We start from the raw sequence: 24,535 nt of genomic DNA, 5'->3' as shown, positions 1-24,535 counted from the left end.
ATATTCATGTGCTCTGCTAAACTCCCATAAAATACAATATACTTCCGTCTCATGCTCCTCACAGGTTTCTAAAGCAAGAAATAATTTAAGATTTCCAGGTGGCATAATATTTAATACAAGCTCTAGACTGAGCCTGAGCAGCCTATCAAGTGAACACGAGTTCCTATTTTCCTACTGAGGGGTACCAAGTTTCACTCAAAGGCAATTTGGTGACGTTTATTGGCAAAAACTAAACTAGATGGAAATGAGAGGCCTGCTCCCTGCTGTCAGTAATTCAGAAAAGCTGATGTGGCATAAAGGCAAGAAACAGCACGCCATGGAGAATTTGCTAAGCCAAGGAAATCTCAAGGTTCTTTTTAGTCACTTTGACAAGACAACGGTATCACTAATCCCTTGTGCTTATAGCCAATCATCTATAATTTAGGAGCAAGCTGTATCAGGTACATGCATAAACAGCTAAGCCTACTGTGGTTTGATTCAGCCACCTTATTTTAGTTTCAAACTTGCACTCACCCCATTTTGATTTTAGCAGCCTCTGGTAATCAGGGTGAAGGACGTAGTGAGCGTTTTCTGTGTTGTTGTTCCACAGAATAATTTCTCCATCATAGCTTCCTGTATGAGCCAGGATGGCGAATGTAAATTGTCAGAAAGTTGGAAAATATGAGCAACCGCAATGAGAAGTCATTATCATACTACCTTATGCAAAGTCTGGCACATAGTAGGTACTCTGTATTTTTGGAAACACGAGTGAATAACTAGTACTTTGATTAAACTTTAGAACTTACCATCCTCATAGCACACCTGTGTATTCACTGTGATAGAAATTACCGTCATATCTTTTTATTTTATAGTAATCAGTCATTCAGAATAAGGGCTTTGTAATTAAACAACTTGAGTTTGATTCCCCATTCCATCACCTACTGGCTGTGCACATGTGGGCAAGTTATTTAACTCTACCTAATGCCACAATTTCTTCACCTACAAAACTAGATTAAAAATTATATTTATTTCGGGGCGCCTGGGTGGCTCAGTCGGTTAAGCATCTGACTTCGGCTCAGGTCATGATCTCATGGTCTGTGAGTTCGAGCCCCGCGTCGGGCTCTGTGCTGACTGCTAGGAGCCTGGAGCCTGTTTCGGATTCTGTGTCTCCCTCTCTCTGCCCCTCCCCTGTTCATGCTCCGTCTCTCTCTGTCTCAAAAATAAATAAACGTTAAAATTTTAAAAAAAATTATATTTATTTCATAGGGTTGTTGTGAAAAACAGAAAGTACTTAGAATAGTGCCTAGCATATTATAAGTACAATTCCTAATAATCATTATGCTTTTTTTATTGAGTGAAGGAAGGAAACCAAGTCATTCTAAGTTTCTGTTTCCTGCATCTATTCACCTTTTCTTGTGTGTGTGTGTGTGTGTGTGTGTGTGTGTGTGTACACGCTCACATGTTTTCTTTTCCTTCCCTCCCTCCTATATTCTTTACTTAATAATGCTTTCTCCAATTCTAAAATTTTCCCTATAGAAAATCCTTCCCTACTGCTCATCGCAGACAATATAGAAAAGCCCAAATAGTGAGACTCAGTCTGACCAAACTTGTCCTGGGGAGAAGCAATACATGACCAGACTGCTGCTCTTAGTGGCTCAGTGAGGAGCACTCCCTACTGAGCAGAGAGTCAACGTCAAGTGAAGAGGAGAACAGAAGAGCCAAGTTTGAGTGCAATGTACAAATGGTGTCTTTCTTGGGATTTGGAGAAAGAGAGTGATACATACTAAACTCTGTATTGTTCTGGAAGGAGTAACCTGTGTAACTCAAATATTGGCCAAGGATGATGGATTTGCATGGATTAGCTGTATGGGGGAATATCCATCTTCTCCTATGATTTTGAAAGGCTTATGTTGTAAGGTGCTTGACCAAACATTTTCACATAGGACTGAAGGGATGATAACGAATGGAGAAATCATCTACCCACCAATTACAAGGGCCTCTTATGACACTTTTGCAATACAAAGACGCAGCCTTATAGCTTATTTGTCTCCATCACATTTCAGTATGTCATTCTCCCTGCAGAGATGGACTTTCAGCAGCTATCAAGCAAATTCAACTGCAGAGTTGGCCCTACTGGAAAGTAATCAGGTAAGTCCTGAAGACAGTGGAAATTTAAGTGTACACAGAGCTGTAAGCCTCATATTGTAACACGTCATAGACATCCTGGCTTTTTTATTATAAGTTTTCATTCCTCTTAATTGATGACTTTTTGGGTTCTATTAAAAAAAATTAGGTTGTCAAAATATGGACTCTATAATTTCATGGTGCAATCTATTTTTATAACTTGTTTTCTTTGGCCAGAAACGATACAATGATTTCTGATCCTCTTTCATTTGTCACATCAAAGCATGCCCATGGAACCTTTTAAGGGCTTGCTTGGATTTGTAGACATTTTGTGAGGTCGGTATTTAACCAACATTACTTAGGCTAAATTGTGTCAAAGGGTTAGTATGTTCCCATTATGAAATATCTGAGTGCCAGAGAAGTGTGATTCGTTCCCATCATCCCTAATGCTGTTTCTGGGAAAAGGATAATAAAAATAAAAGCTAACCATTTACTGATAAGCTTACTGTGTGTCACGCACTGTGTTAAGCCCTTACCCAGATTATCTTACTCAGTCTTCACTTTAAACCAAGATATTGATAGATTATTGTTAGCCAGAGAAGGCTATGATTACAGTTTAAATAACGTGTTCGATAGGATGCATTGGTAAGTGGTAGCACCAGGATCGAAAGCCAGGTAGCGATGTTCAAGAGCTGACAGGCGTAGCCACTAATATATTGCCCTAGAGATAAGGACCAAGGGTAGCTGTAAGGGCAAAGGCCAATTCTTCAAGAAATTTGTCCATTTTGGAGTTCTGAAAAGACTTTTTTAAAAGTGACTGAGCCAAAAGAAACCAAACTTTCAACCACCGATTGTCAAGTGAAGGTTCAATTAACCTGTAACAAGAGTTTGTGGAGGTAAAAATGCAGCGCACAAGATATCATCACAGTGCTGTATTCCACCTTTCCATTTCTCAGGCTGGATGAAATATTGATTGAAGTTTTGTAGACGGAACACAGTAATACCCCTAGTAAAAAGGAAGTAAAATTTAGCTATGAAACCAAATGTGATATAGACATTGAGTAGCCAACATCCATTCGTCATCCATAATCCTGAACTTCCTACACTAAACTTTTTTTTTATTTCTCTTTGAATTCTCTGGTATATTATGAATATTTAATACTAGAAAGTTAATTACCTTTTCACAGTCATTAACATTAAACATGTATGCATTTATCAGATCAATTATCCACCACCAAGACTCTAAACAACATCTCCCCATATGGGTACCATGGAACCACAAAGACTTATTTGACAGTAACAATAAAAAATGACATGAGTCTGCGAAGAAATAATATTTGGTAGTTTGAACAAAATCAGTAAGCTTTCTTTTCATTAGAGATTCCAGAAGAGCTAACATGTTAACATTCCCTGTGGCATTTTCCAGACTTACCTGACCACAGAGTCCTTTTTCATATAGCATTTCGAAGAACTATCATTTGTGAAACCCACTTAGAAAATGCCACTCCAAGGGAATAGGACTCTGGACAGGTACATTTTGAACAGAAATAATAGTTTTTAAAAAGCCAATATCTTGGGGCACTGCTGTGAATTTGACAGGCCAGGATGGGCAGAAAATGAAATGCCTGGTGCCTAGTAAAGAAGGGAGGAGCACGAAAATTAAATTGTGGAGGCATCAATGCCACCTTGTTTCCACTTGATGATTTAAGTTCTGGCTACCAGATTGTACTAAGTCTCTCTCCTTCTAGAGGCAAACACATCTCAAATGAGCGTTTACAAACACAGGCTTGGGGTCTCCACCCGCACTCTCTCTTCACCTACCCGAAATCCCGCTTCTATTCCTACCGCTCCAAAGGTCTCCCAATTGCTCTATCACAGCAGCTCCTCACTCTGAAGGATGTGGCTTTCTCCTCCTGAGAATTCTTTTCTTTCTAGTACATCCCACTTTTCTTCCTGACTTCCGGATCTTTCATTCCCTATTCTCTATCCCCCCTTCCATTCTTTCTCCCTTTCTTTTTTAATGTTTATTTATTTTTGAGACAGACAGAGACAGAGCATGAGTGGGGGAGGGGCAGAGAGAGAGGGAGACACAGAATCGGAAGCAGGCTCCAGGCTCTGAGCCATCAGCACAGAGCCTGACTCGGGGCTCGAACTCACGGACCGCGAGATCGTGACCTGAGCCGAAGTCGGACGCTCAACCGACTGAGCCACCCAGGAGCCCCTCTCCCCTTCTTTTACTATGGATGCTCCTTACTGTCACTTCTCTGTTACTCTCTCTCTACCCAAGTGGGTTTGTGCAGGGAATCCACATACCGCTGTAAGTTGCAATCTTGCTTCTCTACAAATGGCTCTAAAATTTATCTACATTCATAACTTTTCCCAGTGCTGAGAAGCTCCATTTGCCAGCTGACAATTTCATATAATTTCCCATCAGCAAGATATCAAGAAATCCAAATTTTTCATCTTCCCTCCACACCAGGTGTGGATCCTAAATTCCCTACTTTGGTTAACAGTTACCAGCACTCCAGCTTCCTGTGTGTTTCTCTTCCTTAGGCACATCAAATGCTTAGATTCCACCTCTGTGAGATGTCACCATATTCATTCCTTTTTATTTAAAAAAAATTTTTTTAATGTTTATTTATTTTTGAGAGAGACAGAGACAGAATGCAAGGGGGTTAGGGGCACAGAGAGAGGGAGACACAGAATCCGAAGCAGTCTCCAAGCTCCGAGCTGTCAGCACAGAGTCCGACACGGGGCTCGAACTCACGAGCTGTGAGATAATGACCTGAGCCAAAGTGGGTCACTCAACCCACTGAGCCACCCAGGCGCCCCTCATTCCTTTTTATTTTAAACAACCAATGACAGCTTCCTAGTTCAGTGGTCACAACCTCATTGTTGAATAATTGTAACACGCACTTGACCAATTTCATTGCCTTTAGTCTACCCTTTCTGGATTAATCATTCCATTTGGGGACTTTTGATATATATTCATTTTACAGGCATTTCTGGTTTCCACCTGGAAGTCCATAGTCAGGTGCTGCAGGGGATAGAGCCATGAGCATAAAAATGACTAAAATGAAAAGTGAAATGTGGCAAATGCCAAGGAAGTACTGATCAATTGCTGTGGAAGTCCAGATATAGAAAGCACAGAAAGCTGAGTGAGGGGTCATATTTGAGCTGGACCATAACAGATGGCTGGTATTTGGAAGAGGAGGGCACTATACGCAGAGGGAACAGTTTGGTCAAATATAAGTCTAATGCCTCTTTAAAAAAAATTTACTAGTTTTCCATTCTCTACATGGCAAATTTTAAATGTGTGGGCCTACATTCAAAGCCCAATACTTTTTGGGTCTAATCTACAATTTTAGAATTAGTTCTCTCCATTCCTGTATCCTTGATATTCAAAGTCAAATGTGAATGTCCAGCTAAATATTTGACAGAGCTACTGGGAGCCATAGGATAAATATGGCTCACCTTCCTAAGTGTTAATTTTATGTAAAAGAGTTTGGGGAAAATATTTTTTATTTTAAAATAAGGATAAATGAATTTATGTAATAGAATGCAAAATTAATCTGGATTTAAAAAGTAGAGGGGTGTCTGGGCGGCTCCAGGGCGCCCGGGTGGCTCAGTCCATTAAGCATCTGACTTCAGGTCAGGTCATGATCTCATCGTTCCTGGATTCGAGCCCCGCATTGGGCTCTGTGCTGACAGCTCAGAGCCTGGAGCCTGTCTTTGGATTCTGTGTCTCCCTCTCTCTGTCCCTCCCCTGCTCATGCTGTCTCTCTCTCTCTCTCTCTCTCTCTCTCTCTCTCTCCCTCTTTCCCTCTCTCTCTCTCAAAAATAAATAAAACATTGAAAAAAAATTTTTAAGTAGAATACAAGGCTTCAAATAAATGTCATGATTACAGGAACTGTTTGAACTACTAGAGGTATAAAAGGCTAAGCTTCTGAAGCACACTTTCTTATTTAAGAAAAAAAAAATGTTTATTTATTTTTGAGAGACAGAGAAAGAGCATGAGTCAGGGAGGGGCAGAGAGAGTAGGAGACACAGAATCCGAAGCAGGCTCTAGGCTCTGAGCTGTCAGCATAGGGTCCGGCGTGAGGCTCAAACCCACGAACCGTGAGATCATGACCTGACCTGAAGTCAGACGCTTAACTGACTGAGCCACCCAGGTGCCCCTGAAGCACACTTTCTTGTTCAACACAAATGATATCTTTACTGTTCTCTAAGCACCCTTCACATTTCTAGCTGCTTCGTTTTCATTCATGGTGTGCTCATCCATCCCTCTATGGATTTCCTTTCACATACAGTCCCACATCTATCCATCCATATACTCATTATCTAAGACTCATCTTGTTCTGGTAGACTTCCTTAATAACTAGAGTTGAAAGAAATATTTCCTTCTTCTCATCTCATCTTACACATCTTACACTGTTCACATTTTACTTATAACATGTAATGAATATTATATAGCTATACTCCCCTGCTAGATTACAAATTCTCAGAAACAAGGAATCTTGTCTTATTCTACAGTACCACAATAGCAGGCATTGTGACCTACTCATATTGAGTGTTCAATAGATATTTGTCAAATAAATGAATGAAAAATTCTCTGTCCCAAATGTCACTTCCTTAAGTAAGTCTTTTGTGACTACCCTCTCTAAACACTCTTCCTTGAGGGTTAATATCCAAAATACATTAAAAAAAACTTATACAACTCAACACCAAAAAGGCAAATAATTCCAAGTTAAAATGGGCAGAGGATATGAATACACTTTTGTCCCAAGAAGACATAAGGATGGCCAACAGACATCTGAAAAGGTCACTAAATCAAGAAAATGCACATCAAAACCACAATGATATATCACCTCACACTTGTCAGAATGGCTAAAACCATGTAAAAGAACAGTGTTGCTGAGGATGTAGAGAAAAAGGAACCCCCCCCCCCACCGCCATGCACTGTTGGTAAGAATGTAAAATGGTACAGCCATTGTGGAGACAGTTCCTCAAAGACTTAAAAATGGAATTACCATAGGATCCAATAATTCCACTCCTGGGTATTTACTCAATAAAATGAACACTAATTCAAAAAGATATATGCACCCCGATCTTTATTGCAGCATTATTTATAATAGCCAAAATATGGAAGCAATCCAAGTGTCCATCCATGAATAAATGGATAAAGAAGATCTGTATAAAAAATGTATATATATAAACATATAAAATGAAATATTGCTCAGCCATAAAAAAGAACGAAATCTTGTCATTTGCAACAACATGGATGGATCTGGAGGGTATAATGCTAGGTGAAATAAGCCAGTCAGAGAAAGACAAATACCCTATGATTTCATTCCTACGTAGAAGTTAAGAAACAAAATAAATGAACAAGGAAAAAAAGACACAAACCCAAAAGAGCTATTAAATATAGAGAGCAAACTAGTGGTTTCCAAAGGAGAAATTGGTGGGGCAGATGGGTAAAATATGTACAGGGGATCAAGAGTATACTTACCATGATGAGTACAGAGTAATGCATAGAATTGTCGAACCACTGTATTGTGCACCTGAAACTAATCTAATACTGCATGCTACACATACTTGAATAAATAAAAGAAAATTTGAAGTGGGTAGCACTACTTACTTGGAGTTTTCCAATCAGAATAAAACTTGATTTAAATTAAAAGATAAAATAAAGAAGACTCTCCGTTGAGTCTTTCATCCCTCACCCTACGTCATTTCTCTTTATCGTCATGTGATATCGTGGTCTATATTTATTTGTCTGTTTACTTACTGTCTCTGCTACCAGAAATAAGCTCTAGGGGAGCGGGGACTTTGTTTTTTTTCTTTCCTGTATCACCAGTGCTTAGACTAGTACCTAGTACATAATCGGCATTTAATAAATATTTGCAGAATTGATGTATGAATTATTCTTTCTTTAAAAAAATCAATAATTTTAATACTAATATTCTTTTAATAATATTACTATGAGGCTTAGCAAGGTAAGATATTATAAATAAGGTACTCTGCAGTTCTGAAATTGCCGTGGATCTCATAAGAGCTTTACGTGCATATATTTTTAATTTTTTCTTTACCTATTGATAAGTTTGGTTGAAGAGATTACTTTTTGGGAATGTAGAGAGAAGAATGGGAGTGAGAGGGAAGAAGTCAATCCTATATCTCTTCTATTATCTCTCAGTCAAAAGTCAATGTCAAATGTCTTTTTGCCAAGATACCCATATTAACTACATATATTTAGGTTGTACGACCCAAAGGCACAAAATGCTTTTCCCAAGATGGTGTAAAAACCATCCCTTCTGGTATTTGACCTTGTGTGTCAAAATGTTGAGAAACTAATTAGCTGCCACCTTTCCCTTAAAACCTAACCTGAATCTTTCCATTGAAGTGACAGTTATCCTTAAAATACCTTAAGAATCCACACTGCATTTCTTACTTTGTCCATTTCAAAGATAGCTTTTTTTTTAAGTTTGTACTTTTGCCAGGAGTTAAATTGAAGTGCAGAATGAGCCAATTTTAAGGCATTTGAGGAGTCTGAGAGATTTGTTCTTTTGACATTGAAGGAGTTTACTAGTTTCCTCCCATACCCATCTGAGATCCTGAGTCACTGTGTCATCTGTGAAGACGATCAGACCTCTCATTCAGAATGTAGATATAATGACCAATTCTGTGAGAACAAAATTAGTTTACCTGGCAAGTACAAAAAAATACAAAAAAGAAAAAAAAAATATTTGGAGGAAAAAAAAACACCAAAAACCTCTTTTAGGATGAATGAGCTGGGAAAATAACTTCTACCAAAACTAATCCTGTAGAAGTTGTCATGGACAGAACAAAAGAACACAACCAACTATCTGTTCCCTTAGAGGCTAATTGCTCATGTGTTGTTAGTCCCATTATAAGACTCTATCCTTGTTCAGTCCATCCGTGTTCTTTTAAGCCTTTTAGGCTTAAAAGAAGTATCTCAGAATGTGTTCGATATAAATCCGTTCATTTTTATTCTTTTTCCTAAAATTTGTGGTGTCAAATTTTGGACACCAAAACCATCGCAAAATATGATTTGAGGGCTATTTGTGATTTTCCAACATACCTGCCCCCTCCTGACTTCCAACATGGTTATTCAGAGTAAGTTAAACTTTGGAAATTTTCATTCTGGTTCTCATCCTAATAATAGAAACCAATTGAGTCACATAGAAGTATAGTACCAAAGTAAAGCAATTATTAAGAATTTAATATCTCCTGATAGATAAGTTTTATTGTTGAGGAACTTCAAATCCCTAATCTAATTTTGCTTAAAAATACTTTTCTAAATCAAATGATATCAACAGCTATTTATTGAGCACCTACTTTTACAGAGCTTTGTGAAAGATGCTATCAATAATATTTTCAGAACTACTTGAAATTGTACAAAAGATTATTTTTATATTTGTATGAGTCTAGATATTTTACAGAGATAAAACCTTCTTAAACAGAGGTTTTTCCTTTAACAGGAAGGAAAGAAATAAAGTGAGAGAAACTAAAAGCCTTAGTCTATTTTTAAAAAGTATAGAATCATAGAACTTTAGGGCAAGATAAAATCTTGAACTATTATGATTATTTGATTTTGCCAGAACTATAAATATTACATGCAAATGCAAAGTTAATCGATCATCTATTCATATAATTTCACCAATGTAAATATGACCGGATATTTAACCGGGCATTATTTAATTGGCCCTATGTCAACTCACAACTTTGTCTCTAAAGATATTTTGCCTAAAATGGTAAGAAACACGTTTCTAGAAGTTCTGAATTTGGGGCTTCTTTTTAAAAGATTTAACATACTCTCTTGATATGAACAAATGTATTTCTAAATTTTTTTAATATGTATTTATTTTTGAGAGAGAGAGAGAGACAAACAGAGCATGAGCATGAGCAGGGAAGGGGCAGAGAGAGAATCTCAAGTAGGCTTCAAGCTCTGACCTGTCAGCACAGAGGCCGACACGGGGCTCAAACTCACAAGCCATGAGATCATGAGCTGAGCAGAAGTCAGATGCTTAACCAACTGAGCCATGCAGGGCAGGCACCCCTAACAAATGGTATTTCTAGATAGCCAACATAGGCTCTCCAATTCAGGTTTTGCTTAGGACCATTTCACAATGGCATTTATCATATCCTGCCTTGTGTGAGTTGACTCCCCAGTGAGAATGTGATGCCCCTGAGAGCAAGAATCATGCTTCTTCACATTCAGTCCACCATAGTTACTAACTCAGCACTTTCGACCAAGCTGCCATTTAAAAATATTTGTGGGAAAGAAAAAGGAAAAATAAGAGTAAGCTAAAACTTTGAAGTATTAATTTGATAATACATGTTTTTTATGTGTTTCTTCAAACACACAAAACTGATTCATTAGCTTTGATTGACATAACCAACCTATTCAATCAGATTATTTAAGAGAATATAGTTGTTCTAGGATTTAATGACTCCATTTGTAACTCAGGAATGGTGGAAAGAGCATGGACTTTGACATGGAGTTCCAATTCAGCTGTCTACTACTTTGTAACATTGACCAGGCTACCCAACCTCTTCAAGCCTCATTCTCTCCCTTGTACAAAAGGACTGGTAATACTTAGATTCCTGGTTTATCATGAAGAGAGAATAGATTTGAATAACTATCCTGCTTGCTTCTTATTCAGAGTGTGACCACGAATAATTGATCTCTCTAGTTCTCAGATTTCCGGTCTACTTAATAAATATTAATTAAGTCATTCAACACATATCATTGAGCATCTACTAAGAACCAGACACTAAACGCGCATGCGCGGGCGCGCGCGCGCGTGCGCACGCACACACATTATATGTTATAATCCAGTCCGATGTTAAATAAAGTATAGGAAGCTAAACAGCACAGACAAATAGGGGGCGTATTTCCACCCTGGGAGTAAAAAGAGATGTCCTGACGGAGAAGATAAATGAACAAAGACCTGAAGCAGGAATAAACGTCAGCCCTATGAACAATGTTTGGGGAAGGATTTCTAAAGAAGGGGAGAGAATAAAGGCAAGGAGGTGTGGAAAAGTATGGTTTACCTGGAGTGCCCTGATAGCACATTCCTATTTGAGGTGAGAATGGGTAAGAATGAAACTAAGAATAGGCCCAGGCTAGAGGGGGCTTCAAATTATTTTGTAGACACTCTGAAAGGTGTTAAACAAGGAAGTGACATCGATGGAATGCATTGTAGAAAGAAATAATTATAGCTAAAATGTGCAGAACCTAAGAACAAGGCGGTATCACTAGAGGAAGGGCTGTGACATTCATCAGGTAGAAATGACGCTCTGAATTATACAGTTGTAGTTGAAATGGGGACAGGTTTGAGAAATGTTTAGAATATAAAACAGGTAAGACTACTTGGTTGTGAAGCTGAGTGAGAAGGAAGAACCAAGGTGGATGTTCAGGTCTCTGGCTGGTAACCAAAGCTCTGAAGCCAAGAGAGCAAAGCAGGTTGTGAGGAGGGGAACAAATAATAAATTCAGTTTACAATATGTTGAATTTGAGATTGCAGTCAGACGTGTCCAGAAAGCAAATGGGTAAGTGAGCTTAGAGAGCTAAAACCTGAAGATAGAGATTGAGACATCTACAAAATATTGCCTACCTTTCAAATGAAGCTCAGGACTAAGGCAGATAATACATGTAAAGGGCCTAATGCTAGAAAGCACTATAAATAAAATAAATCAGATGCATATTTAGGTACCTCAGTCAATAAATGTAATATCTATCCTATCCTGGGCAAGATTATAAACCAATCTCTTTAGTTAGATAGAGCCTAAATTAAAGCTACAGCTTAATTCGAGCCGCCTCTCTCTAGGTTTAAAGAAAGCTTAATGGGGCGCCTGGGTGGCTCAGTCGGTTGAGCATCTGAGTCTTGATTTTGGCTCAGGCCATGATCCCTGGGTCATGGGATTGAGCCCTGTGTTGGGATCTGTGCTGAGTGTGGAGTCTGCTTGAGATTCTCTCTCTCCCTCTGCCCCTCTCTACCACTTGCTTGCTGTCTCTCTCTCTCTCTCAAAATAAATAAATAAGCGTTAAAAAGAGAAAGCTTAATAAACTGTCAATCATCCAGTTGTTTCTTCTCTAATCACTAAACTGTCAAGGAGTTGGCTCAGTGGACCATCCTCCCCCCAACTGTACCCCAACAGTTGACCTGTCCACTTGCCTCCTTTGTTAAATACCTCCTGATATAAAGGAACCTGTCAAAGTCCAGTAATATGTATCCTAACCTAAGGCCTTTGACTTAGGAAATAAACTTTTAAATCTACCAATATAAAAGTGAAATAACACAATTGAGAATGCAGTCCTTCAACTTTCAGTTCCAACTAAGGGATCCAAGTCTTGACAACTTTGCAGAAAATGAAAAAGCTGGGGAAAGATAGAGGGAGTGGCAAATGTTCCTCCTACCTCAGTCTGTCCACATCTCCCTCTCTGAGATTAAAAAAAAGTAACCCGCCGAGAGAGATCAGAACATCAAGTGTTCCTTTTTCTTTCTGTCTGTCTTTCTTTTTTTTTTTAAGTTTATTCATTTATTTTTGAGAGAGAGTAAGAGAGAGCACACACGCACAAGCATGCAAGCAGGGTGGGTGGGGGAGAGAGAGTGGAGGGGAGAGAGAGTGGAGGGGAGAGGGGGAGAGGGGGAGAGAGAGAGAAAGAGAGAGAGAGAGAGAGAGAGAGAGAGAGAGAGAGAATCCCAAGCAGTCTCCACACTGTCAGCATAGAGCCTGACATAGGGCTCAATCTCAGGAACTGTCAGATCATGACCTGAGCCAAAATCAAGAGTTAGACACTTAACCAACTGAGCCACCCAGGTGCCTACTTTTTTTTTTTTTTTTAAGTAAGTTCAATGCCCAGTGTGGGGCTTGAACTCACAACTCAGATATCAAGACTCATATGCTCTATGGACTGAGCCAGCCAGGCACCCCAGGTGTTCTTTTAGGCCACTTTTAGAGGACTCTACTCATTTAATCTTTTAAAACTAACCTGCGCAAGCAATCAAAGAAACCTTACTTTTGATACAAATTTCTAACTATGGATATCTAAAAATTATAATTAAGAAAACAGTACCTCCAAAGTTTTGACTTACACTTAATAAATTTTAAATTTTTTTTGTTATGTTCAAAATTTAAGTTGGATCAGCTATATACTTTACATCTACCATACCATAATATTTGAGAATTAAACTTATTTACTGCCACAGCCCAAAAGGAATAATCAGGCAAAAGTCTGTTAAGAGAAAAGTCATTAATGGATCGTGACTGTTCCAAGATGTGAAGAAGCCTTGTCTTTCAAAGGTGAAGATTATTGAATTAATTCTTAATATCAAGTGGAGTAACGTGGATTATACTTTCTTTCCTTAGAGTCAGACTACCCCTGAAAACTAAGCTGTAAGTGGCATTATGTTTTCTCATCTGCACATGCATATTTGCATTAGAAGAAAAAGCCTTTCATGTGATTGATAAAAATCCCCAACTATATACCGTTAGTTTTCTAGGTATAAAATCTGATTTTAATCCTGGCTTCAAATCATGAAGATCAAAATTCCATAGTGAAAATGTGGGGCAAATTACCTATTAGAGCCATATTTTGTGAACTGTTGAATTTATGGACAATATTTTTTCAGAAAATATCACACTTTAATTTTCCTAGTGCTTATACAATGCCACAGAAAAGGTCCTGTTTATGATCCCTTAGTTCTCTCAGGAGAAAAGGAAAGAAAAGTAATTTTCCTTCTAATGAAATGGGAGAATTGCTCTTTGAGAACAGTAAGCAGGCTGTGAAAGCCCTCTCTGCCCTGATATGAAGCAAGTGCTAACACAATTCAGCAGCCTATCTCCCTCCTTGCTGCAATTTAAAATAAGTAACGAGAGAAGAAGAAATGAGTTTCCTTGATAGTTGAAAGAATATAATTTATACTTTAGGAATTTATGGACTATAAAATTTAGGAAACTTTTGGAGTTAATACTCAGGAAGGGGTATTAGGGCCTTGTCTGGAATGGTTAAAGAAAAAGATTCCAAAAGCCAGAAGAAAGCCTTCTAATGCCATGATCTTATGATGTTTTAGCCCTAAGCACTCAGTCAATCCAAACGGTTTCATTCACCAAGGTCACCAGCAAGTTAATGACTCAGAATCAGTCAAGGTTTCTATGTTGTCTGATCTTTCAGATTTTGATCCAAATAAAAACACTCTCCTTCTGCCTTCCCACGGTTTTGCATGAAGCGTCTCATACCTCTCCCAGCCTGTAACCAGTATTGTCTTCTTAAGAACCAGAATCTGTGAAATATCCACAGCTCCCTCTTGCCCAACATTTAGGGTGTGGTGACAGTGTCCATTGAAGTCCCATACCTTTAAGAGAAAATTTTAAATCACCTTTGAGACAAGAAAAGAAAATGTCTTCTTCAGTGAGTAAAACGACACAGGGTAATCAGATTTGTTTAAGCTTTTGTGTTTATATTCTGGACTAGGGTTGATTCACTTAAGGTATGCAATAATTAAAGAAAATCCTCTCACCATTTAAATTTACCCATTATATTTATAATTCTACTTGTAACCCTACCCGTCTATTCTAATAATGGTTGACTCAAAAGCTATTAGTTAGTATGTATTTTTAAGGGGGACACTACAAAATCACTTAGAGCTACATTTTGGAGTGTTGAGATCATGGTTCTCTAAATTTCAGTTTCCTCATTTATGACACAGGAAGCTTACTCCTCTGGGACACTTGGAGGATTAAGCATCTAATACAGAGCCTGAAATACAGTCCTTATGTATAGGTTTCCCATCTGCTCCCAGTAAAATGTCCTATTGTTAGTGGATGCCAGACCCAGTCCTACAGAGGAGAAGAACTCTTGAGTTTACTTCCTCAGGCAGTGGGTCAGGACCCAGGCCCAATGGGGACACTTTACAACAGAACATCACCAGCAGTTAAAACTAAGCCTTGCTATGAAACATTGCTGGTGCCTCATACACAAAGACCAAGCTGGCAGTATGAAAATTAAATTGCATATACCCTTTGAATTAAAAATTCAACTTCTAGGAAACTGTCTCACAGAGACACTTAGATGTGGGAAATGACATGTTTTAAAGGCTATTCTTTTTTTTTTTTAAGATTCTTTTTTTCAAGTTCATTTATTTATTTTTAGACAGAGAGAATGAACAGAGGAGGGGCAGAGAGAGAGGGGGACAGAGGATCCAAAGCAGGCTCCATGCTGACAGCAGAGAGCCCGATGTGGGGCTTAAACTCACGGACCGTGAGATCACGACCTGAACTGAAGTCTGATGCTTAACTGACTGAGCCACCCAGGCAGCCTTGAAGGCTCTTCTTGAGGCACTGTTTATAAAAGCTAAAGACCTGAATCAACCTAGTTGCTCATTAACAAGGGACTAAGCAGAGGGCCTGGGTGGCTCAGTCGGTTGAGGGTCCGACTTCAGCTCAGGTCAGGATCTCGCAGTTTGTGAGTTCCAGCCCTGCGTCGGGATCTGTGCTGACAGCTCAGAGCCTGGAGCCTGTTTCAGATTCTGTGTCTCCCTCTCTCTGCCCCTTCCCCACTCATGATCTGTCTCTCTCTGTCTCTCAAAAATGAATAAACATTAAAAAAAAATTAAAAACAAAAAACAAAAAATAAGGGGCTAAAACAATCAGAATATGGAATATCTATACAGTAGCATATAATGCAGCCATTAAGACGAATACGTCATTTCCATATTTCTAAGCTCTGCCCAAACTGGACCAGCTATGAAACGTTAAGCAATTTGCTTTATCTCCTTGGGCTTTAGTGTCCTCCTCTGTAAAAGTGGCATAATAATAATACCAACTATATAGATATATAGATGTGGGGAGTGTAGGGGTGTGCGTGTGTAAAGGGGTGTGTATGTATAAAGTGCTTACAACAGTGCCTGGCTGTTAGTAAGTATGCAATAAAAGTTAACTACATTGTTAATAACAATGTCAAGGTCCAAGACAATATGCAAAATGCAGAACTTTGTATATACTGGGCTGCCACTGAGAAACAAGTGGTGCTCCTGGGCTAGAAGGATGCGTGAGAAACCATTAACAGTGGTAGCTATAAGGGAGGTGAGAAAGAGACTTTCTTTTCACTGTATAACTCTTTGATATTTCAAGTTTTACTGTATGCATACATTAATTATTCAAAACACTAATTAATTAAAAATCAGACACTTCAAAACCATGATAAATAGGGCAATACTTTTAAATCTTTGATGACATAGGTACTGGTTTTGGATTCTAAATTATAAATGAGATTGGAAAATGTCATTGATTCCTGTCTCTTCATAGAATATGTCCACAGTAGCTCAACTCTGATTTATGCATCCTACATAGAGGTTGCCAAATTTCAGAATTCTGTTATTATGATAAAGATAAATGTACTTTCAAAAGCTGTGATTATACTACTGAATTCACATTAAGCCTTCTAAGATGCAGGGCTTGAGCTGAAATGTTGAAGGGTGCTCTTCACCCATGTCACTTCATTGTCCTCTCAACATGGCTCCTACCAAGCCCACCTAAAATAACACCCACACATAGGTATCGCGAAGATCTGACTGTCCCCAAGTCCTATTAAGTCCTTTAGCTGGGACTGTCTGCAAGCTCTTAGCACCCCTGTAGGTTTGTAAGTTTGCCCTACTCTGGACTGTGTAGTTGGTTACTTTCCAAGACAGGGGTGAAAGAAACCTCATCTATTCATTTCAGTTCTCAGTTCAGTCTCATACCCTGGGACTAGTAAGTGGGCTACTCACTTGTTCCTTTTACCTAAGCCTGTCTGACACTCCAGTTTCACTTGTTCTTGTTTATTCCACCTTGACTATTGGGGTTGGAATTGTCCCATTACCTTCCCAACGCCTTTCCAGTAGTCCCGTAAACTAGATTACTTAAACCCAAGCTCTCAGTCCCTAACCTCATGCTGTTAACCTTCCCAGAGGCCCAGCTCTGTTGATTTTCAGAAATTCTCATTGCAGCCTGCCATAGCACCTCCCTCACATTGACAGGTGCCACCCTAGAATCCCCTGAACGCCAACTTCCATCATGTTCCACGTACATATCCAGATAACCTTCCGTTAACCCGTTGGCAGGCTACCGGCATGCAACATACACCCCACCATGGAAGATACACCTAATTAATACCCTTCTCATTCCAGTTATGACAGAAGTTGAGAACTATTCAAAGCTTATTCTGGGAAACTGCCTTCTGTTGCCTCAAAGTGTCACAAGCCATCTCCAATCAAAGATTGTCATTAGTCTCAGAGCTGAGGGGGGCAGAGAAGATTCACTGGTAGGCATGATTGCAGATAGCAAATATCTAAGCTTTGCATGAAAATTTGTTCATTTTTCAAAGTATAATAGCTCTCATCTCCCAACAGAAATTAGTAATAGCTATAAAATAATAAAAGTGGAAGTATTAAATACTGTAGGTTTAGGATGATAATAAATAAGATAGTGATTGTTCTTTCTACTATCCGTCTTCACTGTCTCACTTGCCTTCACATAAACGTGCAAATTATAACATGGGTTGATTTTGAAATATTCATTTGCCCCCAAATTTGCATCTGTGCCATTTTAACAAGTTTTCTTGGTTGCACTGATTTCTCATTTTACAAACTAAGAAGAAAACTAGGGACATTAGCTGAAGCATAGGAAAATTATTCAGACTTCTTATTCCCCAAAGTAGTCCTCTATCCAGAACTCTGAGAAAGGCTTTCTGAAATAAGTATGCCAAGTTGTGTTTTTATTCTAAATAATTTATTCAGAGAAATCATTTATTCATTTTTCCACTGAGGCTTTTTTTTTTCCCTAACAGCTTTGTTATTAGATGGTATGGGTTATTTAACTCTTCTAATCTTGTCTTGTCTTTCCTCTTGCATGGCCAAAAAGGCAGAAACAAATATAGCTATAGCTGTGTCTCTTCACATAGTATTTTAGCCTCCTCATATGTGGATAGAAAGCATCACTGTGTTCTCACCTTTACGGTCCCATCTGTGCTGCCAGTCAAAAGCCGTGTCTCATTTGCATCAAGGGCCATAGTGCTGATTTCTGCATTGCCATGGCAACCAGTAAACTGTTTGATTTTCTGCCCAGTGTCTATCATCCAGAAGGCAACAGTAGACCCCTCATCACAGCTGATTACCTAAGAGAAAATAACATTGTAAAGAAATTAAATACAGTCCCAGAAGCCACCATTTTTATTTCAATAAAAATATCTAATCTGTGAATTTCCACTACTGAGATCCATCCACCGCCATAGTTAGAGGCGCATTTGTAACATACTTACTTTCTCTTTGTTAAGCTGGTAACATTTGAATTCTTCAGCTAGAACTGAGGTAATGCAGTCATGAGTCTCTTTACCAGAAAAGATAGGACTCTGCTTCTTTTACCCACCCTTCAGCTTACTGTCTAGAGGCCATACTGAAATCGAGTCCTATTGAAAATAAACTTTAAAATCTTCTGCATTTAAGTGACAAAGCTGATTTTAAGTCACGGTGCTCCCACACTATTTACTATATGAAAAGAAGCATTTTACTACGCACCAGCTTCCGTTTAGCATTCAGAAAAGAAAGTGCTACCCAACATTATCGGGGGGGGGGGGGGGGGGGGGAGGGGAGTTAATTTTAACAAAATGCTAGAGCTATCACTTTCAAAGCCATTAGTCCCTTTCTTCCTCCTTTCTCAAGGTGCTGCATATATGTCTACAGTGAAACACAATTATTCATGACTTGCTAAAGACAAAGAACACAGGAGGATTAAATCTAAGTCTGCAATATACACCCCAAGAGGAAGGCAACAAAGCAAATGCTAGAAGGGATGGGACCACATATAGTAGCCCGACAATGGGAAATTTTATAGTGGCAAGCCACCTGCTAATTTCAGCGCTAGGTATTTAGGCACCCTTTAAGACGTTAGAGTCACCTCACCCAGGGGCGCCTGGGTGGCTCAATAGGTTATGTGTCCAACTTTGGTTCAGGTTGTGATCTCACAGGTCATGGGTTTGAGCCCTGTGGAGGGCTCTGCACTGACAGTGTGGAGCCTGCTTGGGATTCTCTCTCTCTCTTTCTCTGCCCCTCCCCCACTTGTGTTCATGCTTTCTCTCTCTCTCTAATATAAATAAATACACATTTTAAAAAATCATCTCACCCATATGATTTTGAGACCCAAAAGAATGAAAACCAAATGGACAACACTGAACACACAAATAGGTAGATAGGAAGGGGCCTGAAGTAACAGGTAGACTTTGAGAGAACTTCTGGCATGTTTTTGTCTTCATAGATATCGATTACCATGGTATAAATGTTAAGTGTGACAATAATATGTCAATTTGAGTATCCCATTTTTATAATTACACAGGTTATTAAAATGTATCAAATGTATATTCAGAAGCCTCGAGAGCTGGCCATCACACATGCATGCTTTCATTCGTTTTGTTGGCAAGCACTGAATATCCACTCTGTGCCCAGCTCCGTGAGAACAGCAGGGATCACCAATGAATCCCTGCTCTGAAGGAATCTACAGCCTAGGCTTGAACACAAAAATCACCTGAGGAACTTTACAAACCATGCCTGTGTACCAGATCAGAGACTCTGCTGTAACTGAACTAAGGAAGGAGCATTTTTTAAAGAGCTTCTCGGGTTCCTGAAGTGTGCACCCTGGGTTGAGCACTATTGGCGTAGACAGAACAGACAAGACACAGACAAATGCCAAACAAAACTACAGGTTTAGAGGTCTCTCCCCTGGTTGTTGCAGAGGCACAGAGAGGAAAACCCAAAATCCACTTGCTGGGATGGGGGATGGGGAATAAAAGGTGAGGATGGTCAATGTGGGATTGAAGATAGGAACATGCATTTATTGGATGCCAAGCCCTTTACACTGCGTATCTCACTTAATCTTTCTAAAAACGCTGTAAATAATGTTAGTGCCCTCATTCTACTAGGGACGAAATTGAGATTCTAATCAGCTAAGCACCATTCCCAAGCCTACATAATGAGGTTTGAATCATGGGCTATCTATGACAGACACATCATCAGGCCTTCTCTATTGTAGCATGGTATTCCAGATAATTAAGAGTGTGGTTAGAAGAGAGAACTTAGGCAGTATTCTATGCATGAGAAGCAATACTAAGTGTCATGGAGCCAGAGTGCGCAGAGGAGGAGATAGATGGTGGGATACGAGGTGAAGAAGCAAGCTGGTGACTGGTACTGAAATTCTGACTGGTACTGAAATTCCTACTGAGCTGTGCTGGAGATCTTAACCAGGGAGACTAGTCCAATGGTGAGCAGAGGGGAAGGGGGTGGAAGGGTGGGTGAGACAGGTGATGGAGATTAAGGAGTGCACTTGCCGTGATGAGCACCAGGTGATGTGTGGAAACGTTGAAACCCTAGACTGTACACCTGAAACTCACATGACACTGTATGTCAGCTAAACTGCAATTAAAATGTTTGAAAAGAGCAATGTTAGAGAATAATGAGTCATGTGTATAAATGACTAGGTAGGGGCCTTAGCTTGCAAGAGACTGTCAAGTGGAATGTATGCCTCAAAATCAACAGCAATCACTGTTCTTGGTGAGGGCGAGAGTGATACAGCATTTTTTGTTGGTCGGTTTGTGAAGGTACTCCTGGCAACGATGTGGAGAACAAGCTGGGGGTGTAGGAAGACCATCTGGGGACTTCTGTCATAGTCCAGGCAAGAGATGTTCACCTGAAACAGCAGTTCAGAGGTAAAAAGGAGAAAAGAGACAGGAAAAAAAAGGGCCACCATTTAGCAACATTTGTGCTCAGCAGAGAACTGATCGTGAGCACATGATCTCTTACAGCCTTTTTCCCCTGAAATTACAAACTGCGACTCTGAATCAAACAACTTCTTAAATGATGTAAAACTATATGTATGTTACACATTTTCTCTCATGAAATCAAAAGTAGCTTAAATATTTCATCACCGTTGTGAAACAACAGCATGGTTTCTAGGACAAATGGCCTGAATCTTGAAACAATGTGACCTACCTCTTCAATTACCATTCGAGATTAACTGACTGTGTTTCTGTCCGCTTTGCTGTGTGCAATACACATGGGGGTCGAGAGCACCAGGTCTGAAGCTAGGATGCCTAAGTTTGGAGGTCAATTGTTTGACCTTGGGCTCATTACTTAACCTCTCTAAGCTTCAGTTCCTTCACTTATAAACCAGGGAGAATCATAGTAACTGCCTCAAACCATTTTTAAAAGGTTTAACTAAACTAATATTTATAAAGCATTTAGCATAGTGCATGGCATACAATAAATAAGCCGTAAAAGTTAACTAGTGTTACTATTCTAGTTAAGCTTTATTTGTCTGACTCTCTATTTTAGGTGATATCACTTTTCATATCCAAACTAGTTCAAAAATATTTAATGTCTTTCTTTCTTTCAACCATGACAGCGAATATAGACAATTACAATTTTAGAAGCCAGATTGTAGATGTACACTGAAATTTCAAATTAGATCAGATTTGTGAATTTTTCACGTAATTACCTATGAATTTCAATTGCATTCATCAAAAACAAAACCATGAAAACATACAATTTTCCAAGCATGAGTGAAAATTTTGATGGCGTTTTAAGAAAAGGTTAAAGGTTGTGAAGGGTTTTATTATTTCTATTCAGAAAGTATTTATTGACCACTTACATGTTAGGCATTTCCATACTAAATGATGGGCATTCCCTGATAAGAACAAAACAACACAAAACAAAAAAAGCAAAGTAAAATGTGACCATGTTCAAGGAGAAGGCTTGCCCACTTGTCCGAGACTGGCATCGTCCACGTCACAAAGCATCTAATCAGCAACCACACCACTTTTATCTGCTGTAGACATTCAATGAGGAATTAGTAACTTTCACACTTTGCTACTTGCAGCAAAACTCTCCCTCCGCTGCCCACCTGGCTGAGCCCCAACGCTATTCATCAGTTTTCAGCACCTTTCTCTGCTCATTGAATGATTTTTCATGAAATCAGAATCAATAATGGCAAGAGTATATAGCCAGTCGGATTTCATTTTATGGCAGTCTGCAACCTCCAGGAAAACAATGTGCTGAAAAACAAGGACTGACTGTGTCACAAACATCCTACCAGGATTAACCAGACTCTGCTGTCACTATGACAATCTCAGAATACAAGAATAGCAAGACAGGCGAAAAGACTTTCAAAGTTTGGTGAGAGAGGAGTGCACTTAACATCACTTGGCAGGTGAAGGAAGTGTTTGACTACGGGACGGTGAGGACTTTATTTTTAGCAAGCTGATTTTCTCAGTAATAAAGCCCAGGAATAAGTATTGGCATCGTATTTACAGGCCGGATTTTGATGATACCAAATCTCATGAAGTTTTTGGTTCATTCCTGGCTGCTTCTTATCAGATGAGACCTCAAGCGACGAGGACGCAGCAGGGCCCCGGCAGTATGCAGGGCAGAAATGACACTACCCTAAGAACTTCACTCCGGTGCGAGTGGGTTTCAGAGCAAATCGTTGTTCTCCACCTTATGTACCCAAGCTAATAACCATTTAGGAATATATGGGTCTTTTTGTCTCTCTCATCTGAAGCTGTCACAGCCAATGAGGCAATTCTAGGAGATACGAGGTTGTATCCATGTCCCTTAATTGTCTTCTTATATTCCAACAGCAGTAGGCATTTTAGTTGTCTCTCCATGCATTCCAAGTCCTAGGTCTAAGCGGGAAGGGAAATCAAAAATTACAGCAGCAGATATCGCTGGCTACCAAGGGGTGAGGACATTTGATTTAATTGCTGTTTATAGTTCTATTTTCAGTCAGTCCTGTTTGAGGCCCCATAATATAAAGCAGGGTACCTCCTTTATTTCTATTGTGCATCAAATCTCTTAGAAGTTACATCTCTGTAAGTAGTGAGGCGAGGGGAATGATAATATCTAAGTCCTGGTACGGAAGAGGATTCAAATATTTTAAGGCAGCCATTCTCGATTTATAAATCTTATTTATTACCTCTTGTAGAGTAACTTGTAATTTGCTCTTTCAAATTCATTCCTCGAGTTTACTGAACCCCTACAATATGGAAGACCCGGGATTTAGGTGTTGGGGATTCAGCAGTAAACAATCCCTGCCCTTATATTTAGTGGAGGAAAAGACGCAACCAGATGAGAAAACAAAATAAAATAAAAATATATGGCTAGTGGTGATAAGCATTATGGAGAAAAATAAAACTGAGAAGGAGGAAGAAATAACTGGGAGTGAATGCAAAGCTGGGGGCTCAGAGAAAGCCTCCCTGAAGAATCATTTGAAGAAAGACATGACTGAGGTAAAGGAGGAAGCCACACAGATACCTAAGTGAAGAAAGTTCCAGGCAAAGGAAACAGCAGTGCAAAGGCCCTGAGGTAAAGTGCCCTCGGCACATTCAAGGACTAGCAAGGAGGTAGGCTTAGTGTGAGTGAGGGGAGGGGCAGCAGGCTGTGACCACCTTACATAGGCATTCAAAACACTTTCCAAATCACCAGGCATCCCCAGGAACTAGGTGACAGAAAAATACCACTTTCTCTTTTTTGGCTAATATTTACTTAGCTTTTACTCCTGCTTTGTTCCATGTGTGTTTATATGGAATATCCTTTGTCCTTTGTCAGAACATCTACAAGGGAGGTATTATAATCCCTATTTTATAGATAAGAAAACTCTTGTTTAAAGAAGTTAAAAATCACTTGCTCAATACAAAGTATTGGGAACTCTGACTAAAACCTCACCACTTCCCTCATTCTAAACAAATAGCTGAGAAAACACTACTTCAAAAAGCAGTTGAGATTGGACTTCCAAGGTTCCAGTTCTGCCTGCTCAGAAGTCATCCACCCTAACAATAAGTAAAAAGCCAAACAAATTCAAAAATCAACAACCCTTCCCGGATCAATAATAGAAATGAGGGCAAATTGCTATCCCCCAGAACTGGAGATATCAACAGGCAAATAGACAAAATAACAATTTACCAGAGCAGGAACTCGTGAACCGAAACTCCACGGGAAACAGTGCTGAGATAGAAAAACAAGAACCGTAATTGACGAATTGCTGGAGGCTCTAAGTGGACGAGTCTGAGAGCTAAAAATTCCAGGGGGAGCCAGTCATAGGGGGGCCCCACAATTTTATGAGCTTTATTTTGAGGATATCGACAAGGTTTTTGCTGTAATTTTGGAGAAAAACCCCCTCCTGCTTCCGGCAGGGGCAGAAGCAAAGAAAAGATTTCAAAATACATTAGAGTAATTCTGTTCCTCTTAACAAGGTCTGCGCTGGAGGGAAACTACTTAACCAGGGCCTCACCTGCTGGGGGTTTATCAGCACTCAACTGACCTGAGGAAGGAAAATACCAAATTCTAGCTGGCTCTAGCCTTCCTGTGGGATATAAGGGTGGGGAAC

The 24,535-nt window shown here is 39.4% G+C and overlaps 1 protein-coding gene across 1 annotated transcript in view; it reads right to left on the bottom strand.

The window, feature by feature from the left end:
- Positions 1-24,535, bottom strand: part of WDR49 (WD repeat domain 49) — a 145,848-nt gene that overhangs the window by 47,624 nt on the left and 73,689 nt on the right. Inside the window, exons 8-12 of the mRNA XM_081790111.1 lie at positions 18,117-18,281; positions 14,363-14,484; positions 7,739-7,765; positions 2,979-3,109; positions 514-612 (exon numbers count right to left, since the gene is read on the bottom strand). Coding sequence (XP_081646237.1) covers positions 514-612; positions 2,979-3,109; positions 7,739-7,765; positions 14,363-14,484; positions 18,117-18,281 — 544 coding nt within the window. The remainder of the gene's footprint in view (positions 1-513; positions 613-2,978; positions 3,110-7,738; positions 7,766-14,362; positions 14,485-18,116; positions 18,282-24,535) is intronic.

This window comes from Panthera onca, chromosome C2 (assembly GCF_046562875.1).
Source record: "Panthera onca isolate mPanOnc1 chromosome C2, mPanOnc1 haplotype 2, whole genome shotgun sequence".
NCBI classification, from domain to species: domain Eukaryota; kingdom Metazoa; phylum Chordata; class Mammalia; order Carnivora; family Felidae; genus Panthera; species Panthera onca.
Note: the sequence above shows the minus strand (reverse complement) of the source record. Positions and strands in the feature narration are given on the sequence as shown.